The sequence below is a fragment of the Carcharodon carcharias genome, chromosome 14, assembly GCF_017639515.1.
Source record: "Carcharodon carcharias isolate sCarCar2 chromosome 14, sCarCar2.pri, whole genome shotgun sequence".
In the NCBI taxonomy this organism is placed as follows: domain Eukaryota; kingdom Metazoa; phylum Chordata; class Chondrichthyes; order Lamniformes; family Lamnidae; genus Carcharodon; species Carcharodon carcharias.
Genome location: NC_054480.1, coordinates 76,428,985 through 76,447,335, shown reverse-complemented (window position 1 = coordinate 76,447,335; position 18,351 = coordinate 76,428,985). Strand labels below are relative to the sequence as shown.

General features: G+C 41.7%; 1 protein-coding gene across 1 annotated transcript in view; it reads left to right on the top strand.

Moving 5' to 3' along the window:
- rae1 (ribonucleic acid export 1) overlaps positions 1-18,351 on the top strand; it is a 33,670-nt gene that overhangs the window by 9,228 nt on the left and 6,091 nt on the right. The window contains exons 4-11 of the mRNA XM_041205176.1: positions 3,295-3,387; positions 6,798-6,884; positions 8,233-8,319; positions 8,934-9,005; positions 11,008-11,115; positions 12,613-12,719; positions 12,808-12,886; positions 15,520-15,714. Coding sequence (XP_041061110.1) covers positions 3,295-3,387; positions 6,798-6,884; positions 8,233-8,319; positions 8,934-9,005; positions 11,008-11,115; positions 12,613-12,719; positions 12,808-12,886; positions 15,520-15,714 — 828 coding nt within the window. The remainder of the gene's footprint in view (positions 1-3,294; positions 3,388-6,797; positions 6,885-8,232; positions 8,320-8,933; positions 9,006-11,007; positions 11,116-12,612; positions 12,720-12,807; positions 12,887-15,519; positions 15,715-18,351) is intronic.

Genomic DNA, 18,351 nt, shown 5'->3' with positions numbered 1-18,351 from the left:
TCTGCACTACGTTTTTTGCTTAGCTTCCATTTCACATCATTCTGTACTCAAAAGAGCATAAGAAATAGGAGCAGGAGTCAATCATACACCCCATTGAGCCTATTCCGCCATTCAATATGAACTTAATCTCCTCTTTCCTGCCCCCTCCCCACATTCCTTGATTCCCTGAGAGACCAAAAATCTGTTTATCTCAGCCATAAATATAGTCAATGATAGAGCATCTGTAACCCTCTGGGTAGAGAATTCTAAAGATTCGCAACCCTCTGAATGAAGAAATTTCTCCTCATCTCAGTCCTAAATTATTATTCCCTTTTCCTGAGACTGTGTCCCCATGTTGTAGATTCCCCAGGCAGGGGAAACAACCTCTATTTTTCAATGAGTTCACCTCTAATTTTTCTAAGCTCCAGAGAATATAGATCCAATTTACTCAACCTTTCATCATAACTCATCTGGAGCTTCAGTCCTATTTTTCCATCATAACCTGTGCTCCCAATTTTTTTCCAGATAGCAGGTGCTAAAATGCAAAAGCAAAATACTAAGGATGCTGGGAACCGGAAATAAAAACAGAAGAATGCTGGAAATACTCAACAAGTCAGGCAGCATCTGTGGAGAGAGAAACAGTTAATGTTTCTGGTCGATGTCTTTTCAACAAAACAAGAAACATTTGAGATGTAACAGGTTTTAAACAAGTATGAAGATTGGGAAAGAAGGAAGAGGAGGGAAAAACGAGGGGAGGTCTGTGATAGGGTGGAATGTAGGAGAGATTAAATGATAAAAGGAAAGAAGTTGCAAGACAAAAGAATGGTAAGGGGACAAGTAAAGGAACAGAAGATGGTCTAAAGGAGATTTGAATGATAATAGACTTTTCTATCGCCCCCTTTTCCCTGCCTCTATACTTGCTTATGGTCTGTTAAATATCTAACTTCTCCCGGTTCTATCAAAAGGTCATTAACCTGAAACTTTAACTCTGTTTTTCTCTCTCTACAGATGTTGCCTGAACTGTTGAGTATTTCCAACAAATTTTATTTATTTCAGATTTCTGGTAACTGGAATATTTTGCTTTTGCTTGTGTTTTTCCTTCTCAAATTTAGTAAAAGATTTGTGTCACAGCATTGGGGAAAACCCATGACGCTTCCCCGGTTTGTGAATCAACGAAGCAGAAGGACATTTTAAAAAAAAGGCATAATACAGCCTCACAAAATAAAACGCTGTACCTGAATGATTGTCAGAGTGAGAATATAGTGGTGCTAATAAAACTTCAAATGGTGGACATACACAGCAGGTCCATCAGTATCTGAGTAAAAAGATGGGTTTTAGGGATGGAAACCACTGTCCTTTAACAGCATTTTCCTAACTTCATTTAATCAAAGCAGGGAGGTACAATCTTAACATTGGAGCAAAGCCATTCAAGAGTGAAATCAGGAAGCACTTTTCCACACACATGGTAATGAAAATCTGGACTTCCTTTCTACCAAATGGCCATGGATACTGGGGATCAATTGAAATTTTCAAGACTGAGATTGCTATTTTGTTTAAGTTTTTCAATGGTTGTACATCAAAGAATTAAGGTATAGATCAGCCATGATCTACATGGCAGAACAGGCTAAGGGAGCTGAAGAATTTCCTCCTGTTCCTGTGTTCCCTTTACAGATGCAAACAGGTCTGCTGCATATTTCCATTATCTTTTAACTTTCTGTGGGGGTTACATTTACTAAGTACTATGACAAATTGTCTACTGTTGTTCACTCATCAGTTATCCTGTACTTCATGCTGATGCACAGCTTGTTGGCATGAAACAAGATGAACACCAGCACCTTGAATAGATCCCAATCAGAATTTCTCTCCTGCAACACACTAATGCAAAACAAAGAACATTGTCAAATTGACCAGCTTCCTCAGCAGCAACTAGTGATAAATGGTGAAAGGTGTGACTGTATCACAACTGCAACCAATTATAGATGGGGAATGACCCAAAGAAAAAACTGTCCAACAACAGCAGGGTTGGTGCCACCTCCAACTGAAGGGGCAAATTACTCTCGCTATTCTGATGCACTCTTGTGGACTCTGGTTCTTCAATTTATCGCTGGAATTTCTCAGCTGTTCCTTTGGGTTCGGGTAAGGGAGGGAGGGGAGGGGTGTCTGTCCACGATTTGATATTACAAAATTCTCTTGCTTTCATTGAATTCCCTGATGTTTGAGAATTTGAACCAAGTTTTGCTCACTCATTGATTAGGCTCCTGTGAAACACTAAATCCATGTTAAAGCTGCTATATAAATGCAAGGTGATGTTGTGTTTGAACAGTGTAAATAAAAAGTGCTCAGCAGGTTGGTCAACCTCTGAAAATAATGACTCTTGCTAGAATGCATCATTAGAACTAAGATAAAAGCAAAATATTGTGGATGCTGGAAATCTGAATTAAAAACAGGAAATACTGGAAAAACTCAGTAGGTCTGGCAGCAACTGTGGAGCAAGAAACAGAGTTAACATTTTGAGTCCATATGACTCTTTTTTTCAGAGCTGGAGGAAAAGTCGTATGGACTCGAAACATTAGCTCTGTTTTTCTCTCTCCACAGATGCTGCCAGACCTCCTGAGTTTTCCTGCATTTTCTGTTTTTATTTCATCATTAGAACTGATTGACCAGTCACATCCCATGAGAGTGCACTGGAGTAAGGATTAGTGAGCTTCCCTGATGGTCCACTGGGTTCATTAGATTGAGATTTGGAGATTTTTTACTTTGGTTTTAGAGATTACCTGCGTGATTCTGTCCATTTACCTTTACTGATACCTGGTAACCAAATAAACCTCCTCTGTTTTTATTACAAGGTTCCAGTTGTCTCGCAACTTGTATTCTGCGACTCCATCCATTCTTCCTTTGAAAACCAGTAACTTTCTCAATGCATGTGAGAGAGTACATTGGTACAGCTGATGGTTTGGCATGGAAGCTTGCGTGCTGGAAGCAATCCTTATTTAACAGTTGAAGCAGTTTATTTGATGTTGGCCCCTGGTGTCTTTCTGGGCTGGCAAACATGGGATTGTGTCAGTTCAGTGGCCACTGTTGAAACAAACACCCTGGTCTTAACCTCCTATATTGGTTTACTCACTTCTCCTGGGAGAGACTTCCAGTCGTTAATACTCATTAGCTGCTCACCCATACAGTGATGTCCTTTGGTTAAAATTTTTCAGTGGTCTTGGTTTTGTGTCTGTGTATAATGTACCATCTTGAACCATTAGTTCATGGTAAATATTTTTCTATTTATGCAACATTGTAGAAACTTTGTTTTTATTTTTGAAGGTACGTTGCTGGGAGATTCAGGACAGTGGGCAGACTGTTCCAAAGGCTCAGCAGATGCACACAGGTCCAGTGCTGGATGTCTGTTGGAGTGATGTAGGTCTATTTAAATGTATTGTTACAAATTCATTTTGTTCTACTGTGTTGAACAGAAGGAAAATAGCTAGGAAACTTGCTGTGATCTTATCTCTAGGTCAGTCAGTACAGAGTCAGTTGAAGAATTTAGGAGTGAAAGGGAGCAAACCCTGACTGTAAAGACAGAGGGCTAGATTTTGGAACAAAGAAATAATTCTATTTGTTCAAACGGGAATTGTATGGCATACTAATCTGGAATGGGCTGCATTTTCTCCCTGGTTCCTTTATATTGTGCTAGTTACTTGGCTCCTCACACATGGCATCTGTGCCCGTTTGTAGATACATAACCAAAGATCTGTTAACCATTTTTATAGCCATTCCTACTTGCACTACCATCTTTAATGAGTGACGCAAAGGTCTCCCTCCCACAATCACGTCCTCAGTTGCTAATCTTGCCTGTGCCACTGAGGGGAGATGCTGAGTGGATGTGACAGAGGAGAAATGCCCAAGGGACTATGAAGCACTGTTGTTTCGAGAAAGCAACTGACAATGGTCTGCAAAGGCCTGGAAGCAGTCAACTTGCTTCCTTTTCAGGCACGTGGTCAGGGTTGAGGGAACCAGTAGAAGAATTTGATACTCTGGCATCCTTCTTATTTATCATGCCAAGCCAATGACCTCAGGTGTTTTCCCTTCTAAAGGTGTTGATCCTTGTGAGGGATAGTGTCCAATATCCTCCAGAGCTCCATTCAAGTGAACCTTGGTGGTGACTCTGTGAGCTATTCCACCATAGAAGAATCACAGTCCCAGCCCTGTTCTTACCCAGCAGGCACATGGATCGAGATCGGTAGGAACTCTGGCTGATTTTCCTCTTTAGCCTGTCTTAGCACCAGGCCATCACTGCCGGAGTTCCTCGTGCATTTTTTAGGCCCAGCTATCTCCCACTTCATCAATGACCTTCCCTCTATCATAAGGTCAGAAGCAGGAGTGTTTGATCCTGATTGCACAGTACGTGCAAGTTCAATTCCATTTGCAATTCCTCAGATCATCATGACCTGGACTTGGTTATACAGAACATAATGTCAAAGTTTGCAGGCGACATGAAATTCAGAAAAACAGTTAACAGTGAGGAGGATATTAAAAGATTTCAGGAGGGTATAGACAAACTGATGAAATGTGCATGCACATGGAAGATGAAATTTAATGCAGAGAAGTGTGAAATGATACATTTTGGTAAGAAGAATGAGGAGAGGCAATAGAAACTAAAAGGTACAATTTTAAAAGGGGTGCAAGGTCAAAGAGTCCTGAAGGGTTGCATGCACAAATCTTTGAAAGTAGCAGGGCAAATTGATAAGACGGTTTGAAAAAGTATATGGGATCCTTTGCTTTAAAATATTTACATGGAGTACAAAAACAAGGAAGTTATGTTGAACTTTTATAAATCATTCATTAAACATCAGCTAGAGTATTGGGTGTCACCCTTTAGAAACAATGTCAGGGCCTTGGACATGATGCATAGAAAATTTATTAGAATGGTCCCAGGGATAAGGGACTTCAGTTACATGGAGAAACTGGAAAAGCTGGGATTATTCTAATTTGAGCATAGAAGGTTTAAAGGGAGATTAGAGAGATACCCCAAAGGCTGAAGGATTTTTGATAGAGTAAGGAGGAACCTTTGCTGGCTGAAGGGTCATTAACCAAAAGGACACAGATTTATAATAATTTGCAGTAGAGCCAGAGGTGAGGCGAGAATGTTTGATTTTTGTGCAGCAAATTTTTATGATCTGAAATATACCTGATAAAATGACAGGAACAGGCTCAATTGTAACTTTCAAAAGGAAATTGGTTATGTGCTTGACGAGGGAAAATTGCAGAGTTATGGCAAAAGAGCAGCTGAATGTGACTAATTGGATAGTTCTTGATAGGAATTGGATGGGGTTGAATGCCTTCTGCATTGTAACATTTTATATTGTAGTCATTTCGCCTTGATATCTCCCATGAACATCAGCCCAGGAGACAGTGTTGAACAGGAACAGCTGGACCAGCCATGTAAATGCCTTGGGCATTGGCAGCCATGTCAGAGGCCAGATAGTCTGTGTGAGTGGTTCACCACTGTACTCCAAAAGGTATTCTGCCACCTACAAGGTACAAGACAGGAGTGTGATGGAATCATGTCCACTGCCTGAATGGATGCAGCTGCAATTCCTAGATCAATACTATCGAGGACAAAGCAGCCCACTTGATTGGCAGCCCAACCACAACCTTAAACATCTATTCGCTTTACCACCAGGGCATCATGGTTACTGTGGCATTATCTACAAGTTACACTGCAGCAGTTTACGAAGGTTTTTTTGACAGGGGAAGGGGTTTTTAAGCGCAAGACATAGAATAAAAGCTACTCTTGTTTTGATAAAGTTTCTTTGACAGAAGCTCCCAAAACTATGATCTATATCATTCAGAAGGACAAGAGCAAAAGTTGCATGGGAGGGGACACCATCACCTCCAAGTTCCGCTCAAGCTGAACACCATCCCAACTAAGCCATATATCTCTGTTCCTTATGGTCACTGGGTTAGTTGTGGGAGTACCCTCAGCCGCAGACTGCAGCAGTTCAAGAATGTAGCCTGTAAACCATACAGTGTGTAGCAACCTGTAAGTTCCTGTGCAGACTGAGCACAAGTCTGTGCCTTTAAGTTAATGTCCATGCACAGCCATGCAAAAAAAAAAGTCCAGTGCACTTAAAATTAATAGGCCATGCACAGCAAAAAAAAAATTAGAGATGATGTTGCCCATCATCACAAAGGCATCTAGTAATGGGTGAGAAATACCTGCCTTGCCATTGGTGCTTATATCCTGAAAGAAAATGTTTAAATTTAAAAAGCTAGCTAAGCACAGAGTGAGACATCAGATTGGTAAGTTCTCTACCACTCAAGCATTAGCAGCTGTCTTTTAATTGAACTATGGATTTCTGTGAAATAAATTGAGTACACACTATTGAAGAGGTGTTAAGTTGGTAATTTTTCTTTTGAATTGACACTTGTGATGTGCATATTGATGGCCAGATTGGCATTTGTTTCCCACTTCTAGTTGCCCTTGAGCTGGACCTTGTTCTTGAACAGCTTCAGTGTGTATGATGAAGATACACCTTTCTGTTAGCTAGGGAGTTTCAGGATTTTGACTGAATGACAGTAGAGTTGATGGTGTTCTCACAGGCTTGCAGCCCTTGGGAAATAGCATAAACTTACTATGGGAGGGATTTTTTTTAGCACGAAACACAGAATTAGATGTACACTTAATGAGGATTATTTTGTACACTGACTCTGAAGTTTTATGCAAGCTATGTTGTGTTTTCATTGCAGTGTAGTATGTAAGAACTGTTTACTTTAACGTGTCTTCTCTCAACCCTGTGTGGTAATGCTTCTTCATATCTTTAAAGGATGGGAGCAAAGTGGTCACAGCATCATGTGATAAAACTGCAAAGATGTGGGACCTCAACAGTAACCAGGCAATACAGATTGCACAAGTAAGTGGATAGCAAGATGTTCGGCAATACTTGTGGGTATACTCAGGAAAAGATACATATGAAACAGAATGGACCCCCTTGTTCACTTTTAGATTTTGTTGTATTTCTTCTAAAAACATGCAAGTCTGCAAGCACGATGACTACTGAAATTGTAATCAACTATGAAACTAGATTGTCCTAAGTGTCCGCGAGGTGTTAACTTGTGCCTGTGTTAGTGGGGCAGCATGGGGGAGCAGCTATAGCCATGGAACAGTATCACACAGTTTGTCCATAATTCACCACTGGCAAGTTCCGGTCTAAATCCTGCTGTCTGGAAGCAGAGCAAAGGTCTTCCCACAGGCTGGTAAAATTTGAAGGAAAGTTGCTTCACACACCAGCAGGGGATTCCGACAAAGGAATGACACAGACTGGAAAGTGGTCTCCTGACCTGCCCTCTCTCTTCTCCAGAGCACAAAGACCAAATGTACATACGTATTTTCACCAAAAGTATATTCAAGCTGGAAATCTTGCTGAAAACTTTGCAAACTCAGTTACTGACACAGCCTTGGAAGGGTTATCAGGACAGATTCTCTAGAGTAATAACTGGTGTAAGATGCATGAACTAACTTGTATTCCCTTGAGTTTAGAAGGTTGACGGCTGATCTAATCAAGGCATTTAAAATGATAAAGGGTGGATACACAAACCTGTTTCCTCTGGTAGGGAATCTAGCACAAGGGGACATAATCTTAAAAATAAATCCAAGCTATTCAGGAGTGAAACTAAGAAACTCGAATTTACACAAATGGTGATAACCTGGAACATTCTGTGCCAAAAGGTTGTGTTGCTGGATGAATTGGAATTTTCAAGACTACGATTGATAGTTTTTTTTTGAATAACTCATTTTTGACTCAACATTAATTCTGTTCCTCTCTCCACAAACACTTCCAGAACTGTTGCGTATTTCCAGCACTTTTTGTTTTTATTTCAGATTCCCAGCACCCTCAGTATTTTTGCTTTTATTTTATTAATAAATTATTGTTTGATAAGGGCATCAAGGAATACAGAATGGAGTTGAGGTAAACATCATCCATTATCTAATTGAATGGCTTGAGGAACTGGATGGCCTCTTCTTGTTCCTATGTGCAGCACCTTCAGAACTACTGCAAGTGGCTCTGTAACAAAAGTTCAGCGTTAAAGTATCAAAGTTCCAGGGTTTCCAAGTTCTGTATTTGGAGGTTGAGTGGAATTAGGCTGTACTTTCTTACTGTGTACAAGAGGAGGTGCAAGGAAAATGGTCACATGGCTTCAGGAGAATCTTGTCATCTTTAAATAGTACAGCATGAGTAATAATGCCTGTTTGAACTACAGCACGATGCTCCCATTAAAACTGTCCACTGGATCAAAGCACCTAACTACAGCTGTGTAATGACAGGAAGCTGGGACAAGACATTAAAGGTATGAATTGATTGTGTTCATATTCAACTTATAGATGTAGTACATCCTGTTATACAACAGCCTGGGAGTATTGAGGGTAGACTGCTGTGGTTGGTAAAAACAAAAAGTAATTCAGAAGACGTAAATTGCCTTTGAGAAGGTAGTCGTGAACTGCCTTATTGAGCCGCTGGAGATAATGTGGTGAAATCACTCAGTGCTGTTAGGGAGAGAGTGCCAGGGTTTTGACACAGTGAAGATGAAAGAACAGAAATATATGTCCAAGCTAGTTTGGTATGTGATTGGAGGTGATGGTATTTCCATGCGCTTACTGCCCTTGTCCTGATACAGCAGAATTTGAGTATTGTAGGTGGGTTACTTCTGTTTTTTGGTATTGAAGCAGTAACTGGGTAATGATGAGAAGTGTATCTAGAGACACTGAGGCCAATTTTAGCACTTTCACCCCTGCCTTGTCTGAGATTGACCAACTCACACGTAGGGTTAAACCTGGAAAAGTATTTGTCTGAAACATGTTCATGAAACTGGCTACAATGTTAAATAGCTTTTGAGCTTATGTTTTTAGGTAGTATACAGCCTATAATACGGCAAGGATATGAATTATTCCTCTTGTATTTCAGTTCTGGGACACGCGTTCTCCAAATCCCATGCTGACATTGCAGCTGCCGGAGAGGTGTTACTGTGCTGACGTGGTAGGTAGCTACATTACAATGTAAGAAACATATCTTTTTATTTTCTGTTGGACTGTGGGTTAAAATTACAAAGACTGAACTTTGAAAGACATGTCCACTGAAACAGGATGAGAGATATATACAATGTTGTAGTCTTGGAAAAGTGTGCCATGAAAGATAGCATGGTGCCGGAAAGGAGCCCTAGACCAAAGGAGCTGCCTGGCAACAGCATTTTAATTGACTGCTGACCTGGTTGTGTGTGAGAGCAGTGCAGTAGAATAACTCCTAGCCTAAAAGGGAAAAGACCTAAAACCTCTTGCTCCTGTATATGGAAGATTCCAGTAATTCTGCAATAATAGCTAGCTGGCTTTTTCTCTTCCTATCTCTAACCTACTCTCTCTCTCTGAAAACCCTTGTCGAGAGTCAAAAGGGGAAAATCACTGTTGGAGACATTGAAAGGCAAGTGCTCAACCAGTGAACTAAATACTGAAAGTGCTGGAAGACTACCTCGTGTCATCAACAAGAACTGAAAGGAATTTGGAAGACATCGATCAAAATCAACCAATCGAGTCCTGTACTCTGGAATTGGTGCTATTGAACTGTTTATCCCCCCTTAAAATCCATGTTTTTGTGTATCTTACGTGTCTTGTGTGTATAGGGATTTAAAAAGGGGTAGACTTTAGGTTATAGGGTTAGAAATTAGCAGTTCACATTTCTTTGTTTTGCCACTGGTTAACGACAGTTTGTTCAATTAAACAGTTATTAGTAAGTTTACAAACCTGGTGCTGGTATTCTGTTAACCTAAATTAGGCGGGTTGATCAAACTTTTTTCACGTTTGTTGCGGCTCGGAAAGCATTGGGGCTTGATATTACAGCGCACTATCCCCAGTGAGTCGTGACAACAACACCCATACAGGTACACATTTGGAGTTGCCATGAAAGATCACGGGTGGTCCATGAAGCAAACCTGAGTCCTACTCACTCACCCTGACCCCTCAAATTAATGTAACTTGTTCCAATCAGATTAATAGATTAAACAGGAGCAAGCCATCAGGGAACCATTGTTGATTTTGTATCCTTGCACTCTTTCCTGGTGAACAATGTGAAGTATTGGGAGGACTCGTGCTCTCATTCGCTGGCAGACTGCAACTTTATACCAGTTGACAGGCTGTATGGTGGGTATGTTTTATGGGGTCCCACAACCCATACCCTGGGAGGAGAGGAAGGGGTGCTGACACCCTCCTGAGTATTCCACTGGATGTCAACCCAGAATTCAGTCAGACTGAGGTTCAAATCCTGCACCTCTGTGAGACAAAAATGCTAGGCCAAAGCCTCGCTCTTTGGTGAACTTAGCCACTCCAAAATATTTCTAACCAATTAGACTTGTGTTCTTTCCGTCCTGAAACTTGACATGTTGCTGAGTTTTCAGATTCAACCCAGGAACATGAACTCAAACTGTATTGATATTGGTGAGGGAGGAGGGGGTGTGGCTTTGCTCCTGCCACCTTACAGATTGCTGGCTAGCTTTTGACTAGTTCCAGATATTTTTTTCTGACATAGTAGTGTTTGGGAACTAACTCAATCAAAGCCTTGTAACAGAGCTCTTAACTCAATGTGTGTTTTTAACTATTAAGTGGAAAAATTAAAAATGTGTATGTTGTGAAAATATTTCTACAAATTTGTGAGATTGACGCATTTTTGTGCAGCAATAAAGAAATATGGGAACTCAGTAAATTGTGGCAAAATGCACATTTCTGCAATTGTGTTATTGTGTTGTTTATCTCCTCTGTGTATTGCACAGGAGGCTGTCAGAATGTTCAATCTCCATTCCATTTTATAGGAAAACATTAGAATGAAGGAGGAAGCCTTTTGGATCAGGGATTGGGGAAGGTGAAATATAATAGTTAAGGTGCAAGGGTTTTCTTATGTCAGCTTTATTGTGTTTAATCCAGTAAGTGGACATATAAGATTCCTTAATTCCCCTCTCTCCTCTCTCTCTCTCCCTCTCTATTTTACATGACAGTTGTATCCCATGGCTGTGGTTGCCACTGCAGAAAGAGGTCTGATAGTCTACCAGCTTGAGAATCAGCCCTCCGAATTCAAGAGGATAGACTCTCCTCTCAAGCATCAGGTACAATGACAGCAACACCTGACTGCTGGAGAAAGGGAGTGGTTCCGACAGCAGGAAATGTGCCCTTTTCATTATTAATTTAGATTGATGCACAGGTCCACACACACCCATTGCACCTGCTGCTGTGCTCAATGGCTGCAACGGCCTCTCTTTGTTAAAGAGTTTCTGCTTTTTTGGTACATTTTTGAAAAATCCCCATGTCTATTTTTAGCCATTCTTTGCTTCCACTCAACCTGGACTTTTATCTGGTGAGATCTGTCCTTTTTATAAGAAATTAGAGGCAAATCAGTTGGAGCAATTTTTTTTTTTTGCTTATTCATTCATGGGATGTGGGCTTAGCTGGCTGGGCCAGCATTTATTGCCCATCCCTAGTTGCCCTTGAGAAGGTAGTGGTGAGTTGCCTTCTTGAACCACTGCAGTCCATGTGGTGTGGGTACACCCACAGTGCTGTTAGGAATGGAGTTCCAGGATTTTGACCCAGCAACTGTGAAGGAACGACAATATATTTCCAAGTCAGGATGGCGAGTGACTTGGAGGGGAACTTCTAGGTGGTGGTGCTCCCATCTATCTGCTGCCCTTGTACTTCTAAAGGTAGTGGTCGTGGGTTTGGAAGGTGCTGTCGAAGGAGCCTTGATGAATTCCTGCGGCGCATCTTGTAAATGGTACACACTGCTGCTACTGTGATTGCACATGCTTGACTCACTTAGATTGATTATAAATCCATCCCATCCTCCCATCACTGGGGAATAAATCCAAGAGCCAGCTCTACGATGGCACATAGCATAACAGTATTTGCTATTGAATAATTTGCTAAATTGGGCCATTTTCATTGGTGAGCTTGGATGGTAAGGCTTAACAACATAACTCTGGAGAGCCCAATTCTACCCTGACCCAATGTGCAGACACGCAGCTTGAGCAAAGATTGCTGGAGAGGAATTAGGAGCAGAATCCCTGAGTGTGTTTCATCTCCATTATGGAGGTTTGTTGTAGTCAATCTTAGTTTCTGCCCAATGTAAGCTGAACCAAATCAGCATAAATCATTTGCCCCAGTATCCAATATGCAATGAAAATATTTGTTTCTACAATCTCTCACACCGCCATCTACACCTAATCCAAGTCATCAAGGATTCCTCGGCAACTCTTATTAAACCATGACTCCACATTCCAGAAGGGCAACAGGTGCATGAGAACATTATCACCTCCCATGTTTCCCTCCAAGTTGCGCACCATCCTGTTGTCATTTCTTCATCTTTGGGTGAAAACCCTGGAACTCTCTACCTAATAGTACTCTGGGAGTACCTTCACCAGACAGACGGTAGCAGCTCAAATAGGACAGTGAGGGATGAGCAATAAATTCGGGCCTTGCCAGCATTGATTGCCCCCACTCCCCCCAAACTTGCATAAATGAAATCAATCCATCAGGTTACAGGAACATAATCTGTTCGACTCGCACTGCGAAGCTCCTGTCCTCAACACTATTTAAACCATCTTTTTCAGCATCGCTGTGTTGCCATCTTCAAAGATAAACAGAATAAGCCCACAGGATTTGCGCTTGGAAGCATTGAGGGTCGAGTGGCCATTCATTATATAAACCCTCCCAACCCGTAAGTATTCTTAGTTTTTTGATCATTTCTTTGTTTTGTCGATATATTGCTTTAACAATCTGCTCAATAACACTTTTTTTTTAAATAGTGCAAAAGACAACTTCACTTTCAAATGCCACCGATCTAATGGAACAACCAACACATCTGGGCCTCAAGATATTTATGCTGTGAGTATTGCGGAGAAGCACAAATCCTCAGGAATATTTATGTTCCAGAACAGTAGCTTATTTTCTCAAGAACCTGAGCATTGAGGCGCACAACTTAGGGGAAAAAGACTTGGCTAATGGTGAACTCTGAGACTTGCAGCCTGGTCATGTTATCGGTTTGCCCATTAATATCAAACCCAATTACTCACTAACTTTTTCCATGGATTTACAACCATGTCAGCCTCTGCAACCTGATCATACAGAATAAATTTCAGTACAGGAGGAGGCCATTTGGCACATAATCTCTGTGCTAGCTCCATATCATACCTGATCAATTTCATGATGTTCCCTGGGATTAGAGTGCATCCACAAATTTTGCTGTCTTATATCAGTGTGTAGTTTCAATCAAAACAGAAAAGTCTGAAAATACTCAGCACCTGTGGAGAGAGAAACAAGGTTAATATTTCTAGTCAATGTCCTTTCATCAAAACTGTTGAAAAAGTTAGAGATCTAACAAGTTTAAAGCAAGTACAGAGGTAAGGAAAGAAGAAAGGGGAAGGTCTGTGATAGAGTGTAAGGCAGGAGGAATTAAGTGACAAAAGGGATGGTAACGAGACAAGTAAAGAAACAGAAGGTGGGTCTAGAGGAGTTTGAAATAATCATAGAATCATTACTAACACCTGCTGTCTGATAAAAATGTGAGCAATGGCTAGGCTCTAGAACTGTTGGACTCTGTTTAATCCGGAAAGCTGTAAAGCTCCTGATCAACAAATGAATGTGTTGTTCCTTGGGTTTCTGCTCAGATTCATTGGAATAATGTAGGAGGCCAAGGTCAGAGAGGTATGAGTGATGGGAAGAGTTAAAATGATAAGCTCTGCCTTTCCTTCCACCTCCAACATTATGCCACCACCAATTACATCTTCCCTTTCTTTCCTTTCAGCATTTTGAAGGGACCTTTCTCTCTATGACCCTATCATGCACTCTTCCATCGCCCCCAACGCCCCTATCCTCCCCACAGCAATGTCTTATGCAAGCGCAGGAAATGCAACATTTGTCCTTTTACTTGCTCCCTCCCCACTGTAATGGGGCCCTAATGCTGCACCTAGGTTTAGTTGTATTTCTTACAACTTAATACACTCTGTTTGCTGCTCACAATCCAGCCTCCTCCATGTTGAGAGACCAAATGCAGATTCAGTTATCACTTTGCCAATACTTCCATTTAGTCTGCAACCATGACCAAGTGCTTAAAATTCTCATTTCCACACACTGTCCATTCCCATTCTGACCGGTCATTGGCCTCCTCCTCTGTTCCACTGAAGATTGACGTAAGCCATAGGAACAGCACACCTCACCTTTCGATTAGGAACTTTACAAGCTGCCAAACTCAACATTGAGTTGAACCATTTCAGATCGACCACTGCTCCCATATTTTGGGGGATGGCAGCTGTTAGTCATGATTTTGCTGTTGGCATTTCCACCTCCCCTAGACCCATCTTCTGTTTCTTGCCACATTTTAATCCCCTTTTGCCTTGTATCATCATCGCTTTTGTCTTTTAATCTTCCAACCAATCACCTTCCCTACTTTCATCAGCCCCCTGCCCTTTCCCTGCGTCAGTACTTGTTTAAACTAGTTACATCTCTAAATTTTCAATAAAAGGTCATCTACCTGAAATGTTAACGCTGTTTTTCTCTCCATAAATATTGCCTGATCTGCTGAATATTTCTTATATTTTGTGGATATTGTAAAGTTGAAATAAGTGTTTTACTTTTGTAGATTTGTATGTCATAATCATTTATCTTTGGATGGCAAACAGGCAATCATAAGGTCTAAAAGGAAAAACCAAAACCAGTTAATCAAACTTGATCAAAACTTTACCATCCAAAGATAAATAAGTATAACATATTTCAACCTGCAATTCCAGGAATATCTCTCTGTCCGTATAATGAATAGGACGGGAGGCTCGCAGGTGCTCATCCAATGCTGTAACTTGCTCAGCAATCTGACTGTACATTGTACTAAATGTGGAAAGTGTTTGGAAGAGGTGCAAATACATTAGCACACTGCTCAGAGAGAACAGGAGCTGACAGTAACCCAGGGCTGCGAGCCCAATCTGGCACTCTAATATTGTCCAATATATGTCATGTGCGAACATTTGGCAGCCTATGCACTAATTTTAATAGAAAACGCTTTCTCTTGCAGGTAAATGTACTTCACTTGTGTGATTACTTAATAAACATCTACTACCATGCAGTGATCAAGGGCTTAAGGCATTCATTACAATCAAAGAATGTTTGTGCACCCTGCTTCTTGCCTTAGATTTTACCCACAAATGCACACAGAAGCCCAACACTGGCATGTGATCTCAGTTATCATTTATATAATGACAGTCTATTACTCTTCTTGTTTACTAATCAGAAATGAAATTAGCCCTTTCTGGATTCCCAGTTAGCCACATATGGCTGACATCTTGGACAGCACTGCTGTACAGCACCAGTCTGAAACCTAACCTGGCCCTTTAATGTATTGTAGAAACTGTACAGATTCCACAATGAAATCTCAAAGTGGTGAGTTGTTACCAATGATTTGTTGCAAACGTGGTGGCCATTACTCCAAGTTGACATTTAACAATCTCTTCCTTTGCTACTTCTCCCAGGTGAATGGAATTGCATTCCACCCGATACATGGCACTCTTGCCACTGTGGGATCTGATGGCAGGTTCAGTTTTTGGGACAAAGATGCTCGCACAAAACTCAAAACATCAGAACAACTTGACCAGCAAATAGCTGCCTGCTGTTTCAATAATAACGGGAACATCTTTGCCTATTCATCAAGTTATGACTGGTCAAAAGTAAGTACAAGAATTGTGCTCTCTCTATCAATACCTGGGTAATGGTAATAAATGAAGAAAATTGAACTTTTGACCATGTAAGTTGTGAACCTTGAGCATTTTTAGGACAGCTGTGGCAAGACCTGTTTCCAGAAAGGAGTGCTCTCCTTGGCACCCATGAAAAGAACAAACTCAATTAAGAGGCTCTATTACTGCTATGATAATAGGTGGGGGTGCTCTTGTACAGCTGTGGAAAGGGCTGGTTCCAGTAGTGGGTGCTTTGCTAACGCTGTGGCAAGAGCTAGTTTCTGTAGGGAACACCATCTTGTGGTTTATTGTCATTTTTATTTTAAATTGAAATAGTATTCTGGTAGGAGAACGTTTCCGTTCTCTGCCAGTTTGGCCCCAGCTGCCCTTTTATTGAAGATTTTGTTTATTAATAATGAGTTCCATAGGTTTTGTGTAGACTCTGGAACACGCAAGCTATAGATTTGAATGTTGGCAAGTTACATTACTTTGGTTGCAAGAGGCTCAGAGGCAAGCCTACCCTGTTTTCATCTGATTCTCACATACACAGTAGAAGTTACCGTATAGAGACAGAATGTCACAGTGCAGAAGAGACCCTTCGGCCCATTGAGTCTGCACTGACACGTGAGAAACACCTGACCTACCTACCTAATCCCATTTGCCAGCACTTAACCCATAGCCTTGAATGTTATGATGTGCCAAGTGCTGATCCAGATACTTTTTAAAGGATGTTAGGCAACCCACCTCCACCACCCTCCCAGGCAGTGCATTCCAGACCATCACCACCCTCTGGGTAAAGAAGTTTTTCCTCACATCCCCTCTAAATCTCCTGCCCCTCACCTTGAACTTATGTCCCCTCGTGACTAATCCTTCAACTAAGGGGAACAGCTGCTCCCTATCCACCCTGTCCATGCCCCTCATAATCTTGTACACCTCGATCAGGTCACCCCTCAGTCTTCTCTGCTCCAACGAAAACAACCCAAGTCTATGCAACCTCTCTTCATAACTTAAATGTTTCATCCCAGGCAACATCCTGGTGAATCTGCCCTGCACCCCCTCCATTGCAATCACATCCTTGCTATAATGTGGCAACCAGAACTGCACACAGTACTCCAGCTGTGATCTCACCAAGGTTCTATACAACTCCAATATGATTTCCCTACTTTTGTAATGTATGCCTCGATTAATAAAGGCAAGTGTCCCATATGCCTTTTTCACTACCCCTCTAACGTGCCCCTCCGCCTTCAGAGATCTATGGACACACACGGCAAGGTCCCTTTGTTCCTCAGAACTTCCTAGTGTCGTGCCGTTCTTTGAATACTTCCTTGTCAAATTACTCCTTCCAAAGTGTATCACCTCACACGTTTCAGGGTTAAATTCCATCTGCCATTTATCTGCCCATTTGTCCACCCCGCCTATATCTTCCTGTAGCCCAAGCCACTCAACCTCACTGTTAACCACCTGGCCAATCTTTGTGTCATCTGCAAACTTACTAATCCTACCCCCCACATAGTCATTTATGCCGTTTATATAAATCACGAATAACAGGGGACTCAGCACAGATCCTGTGGTATGCCACTGGACACTGGCTTCCAGTCACTAAAGCAGCCTTCTGTCATCACCCTCTGTCTCCTACAACTAAGCCAATTTTGAATCCACCTTATCAAATTACCCTGTATCCCACGTGCATTTGCCTTCTTTATAAGTCTCCCGTGTGGGACCTTGTCAAAGGCTTTGCTGAAATCCATATAAACTACATCAACCGCACTACCCTCATCTACACAACTGGTCACCTCCTCAAAACATTCATTCAAATTTGTTAGACATGACCTCCCTCTGACAAAGCCATGCTGACTATCCCTGATCAAACCTTGCCCCTCCAAGTGGAGATAGATTCTCTCCTTCAGAATTTTCTTCAATAGTTTCCCTACCACTGACATGGGACTCACTGGTCTGTAGTTCCCTGGCTTATCTCCACAACCCTTCTTAAATAGCAGAACCACATGAGCAGTTCTCCAGTCCTCTGGCACCTCCCCCGTGGCCAGAGAGGATTGAAAGATTTGGGTCAGAGCCCCTGCGAACTCCTCCCTTGCCTCCCTCAGCAGTCTGGGACACAAATCATCCGGACCTGGAGATTTGTCCACTTTTAAGCCTGCCAACACCTCCAATACCTTCTCACTCCCTATGTTAATTTGCTCAAGAACCTCGCAGTCTCTCCCCGAGTTCCATACCTTCATCCTCATTCTCTTGGGTGAAGACGGATGTGAAGTATTCGTTTAACACTCTACCGATGTCCTGTGGTTCCACCCATAGATTGCCCCCTTGGTCCCTAATGGGCCCTACTCTTTCCCTGGTTATCCTCTTCCCATTGATATATTTATAGAATGTCTTGGGATTTTCCCTACTTTTACCAGCCAGAGCTTTCTCATCTCCCCTCTTTGCTCTCTTAATTACTTTCTTAAGCTCCACCCTGCACTTTCGGTACTCCACTAATGTCTCCGCTGATTTGCTCCCCTTGTACCTGCTAAAAGCCTCTCTTCCTTCTCATTGTATCCTGAATATCTCTGACCATCCATGGTTCTCTGGGATTGTTACTCCTTCTTACCACCCTAGAGGGAACATGTTGAGCCT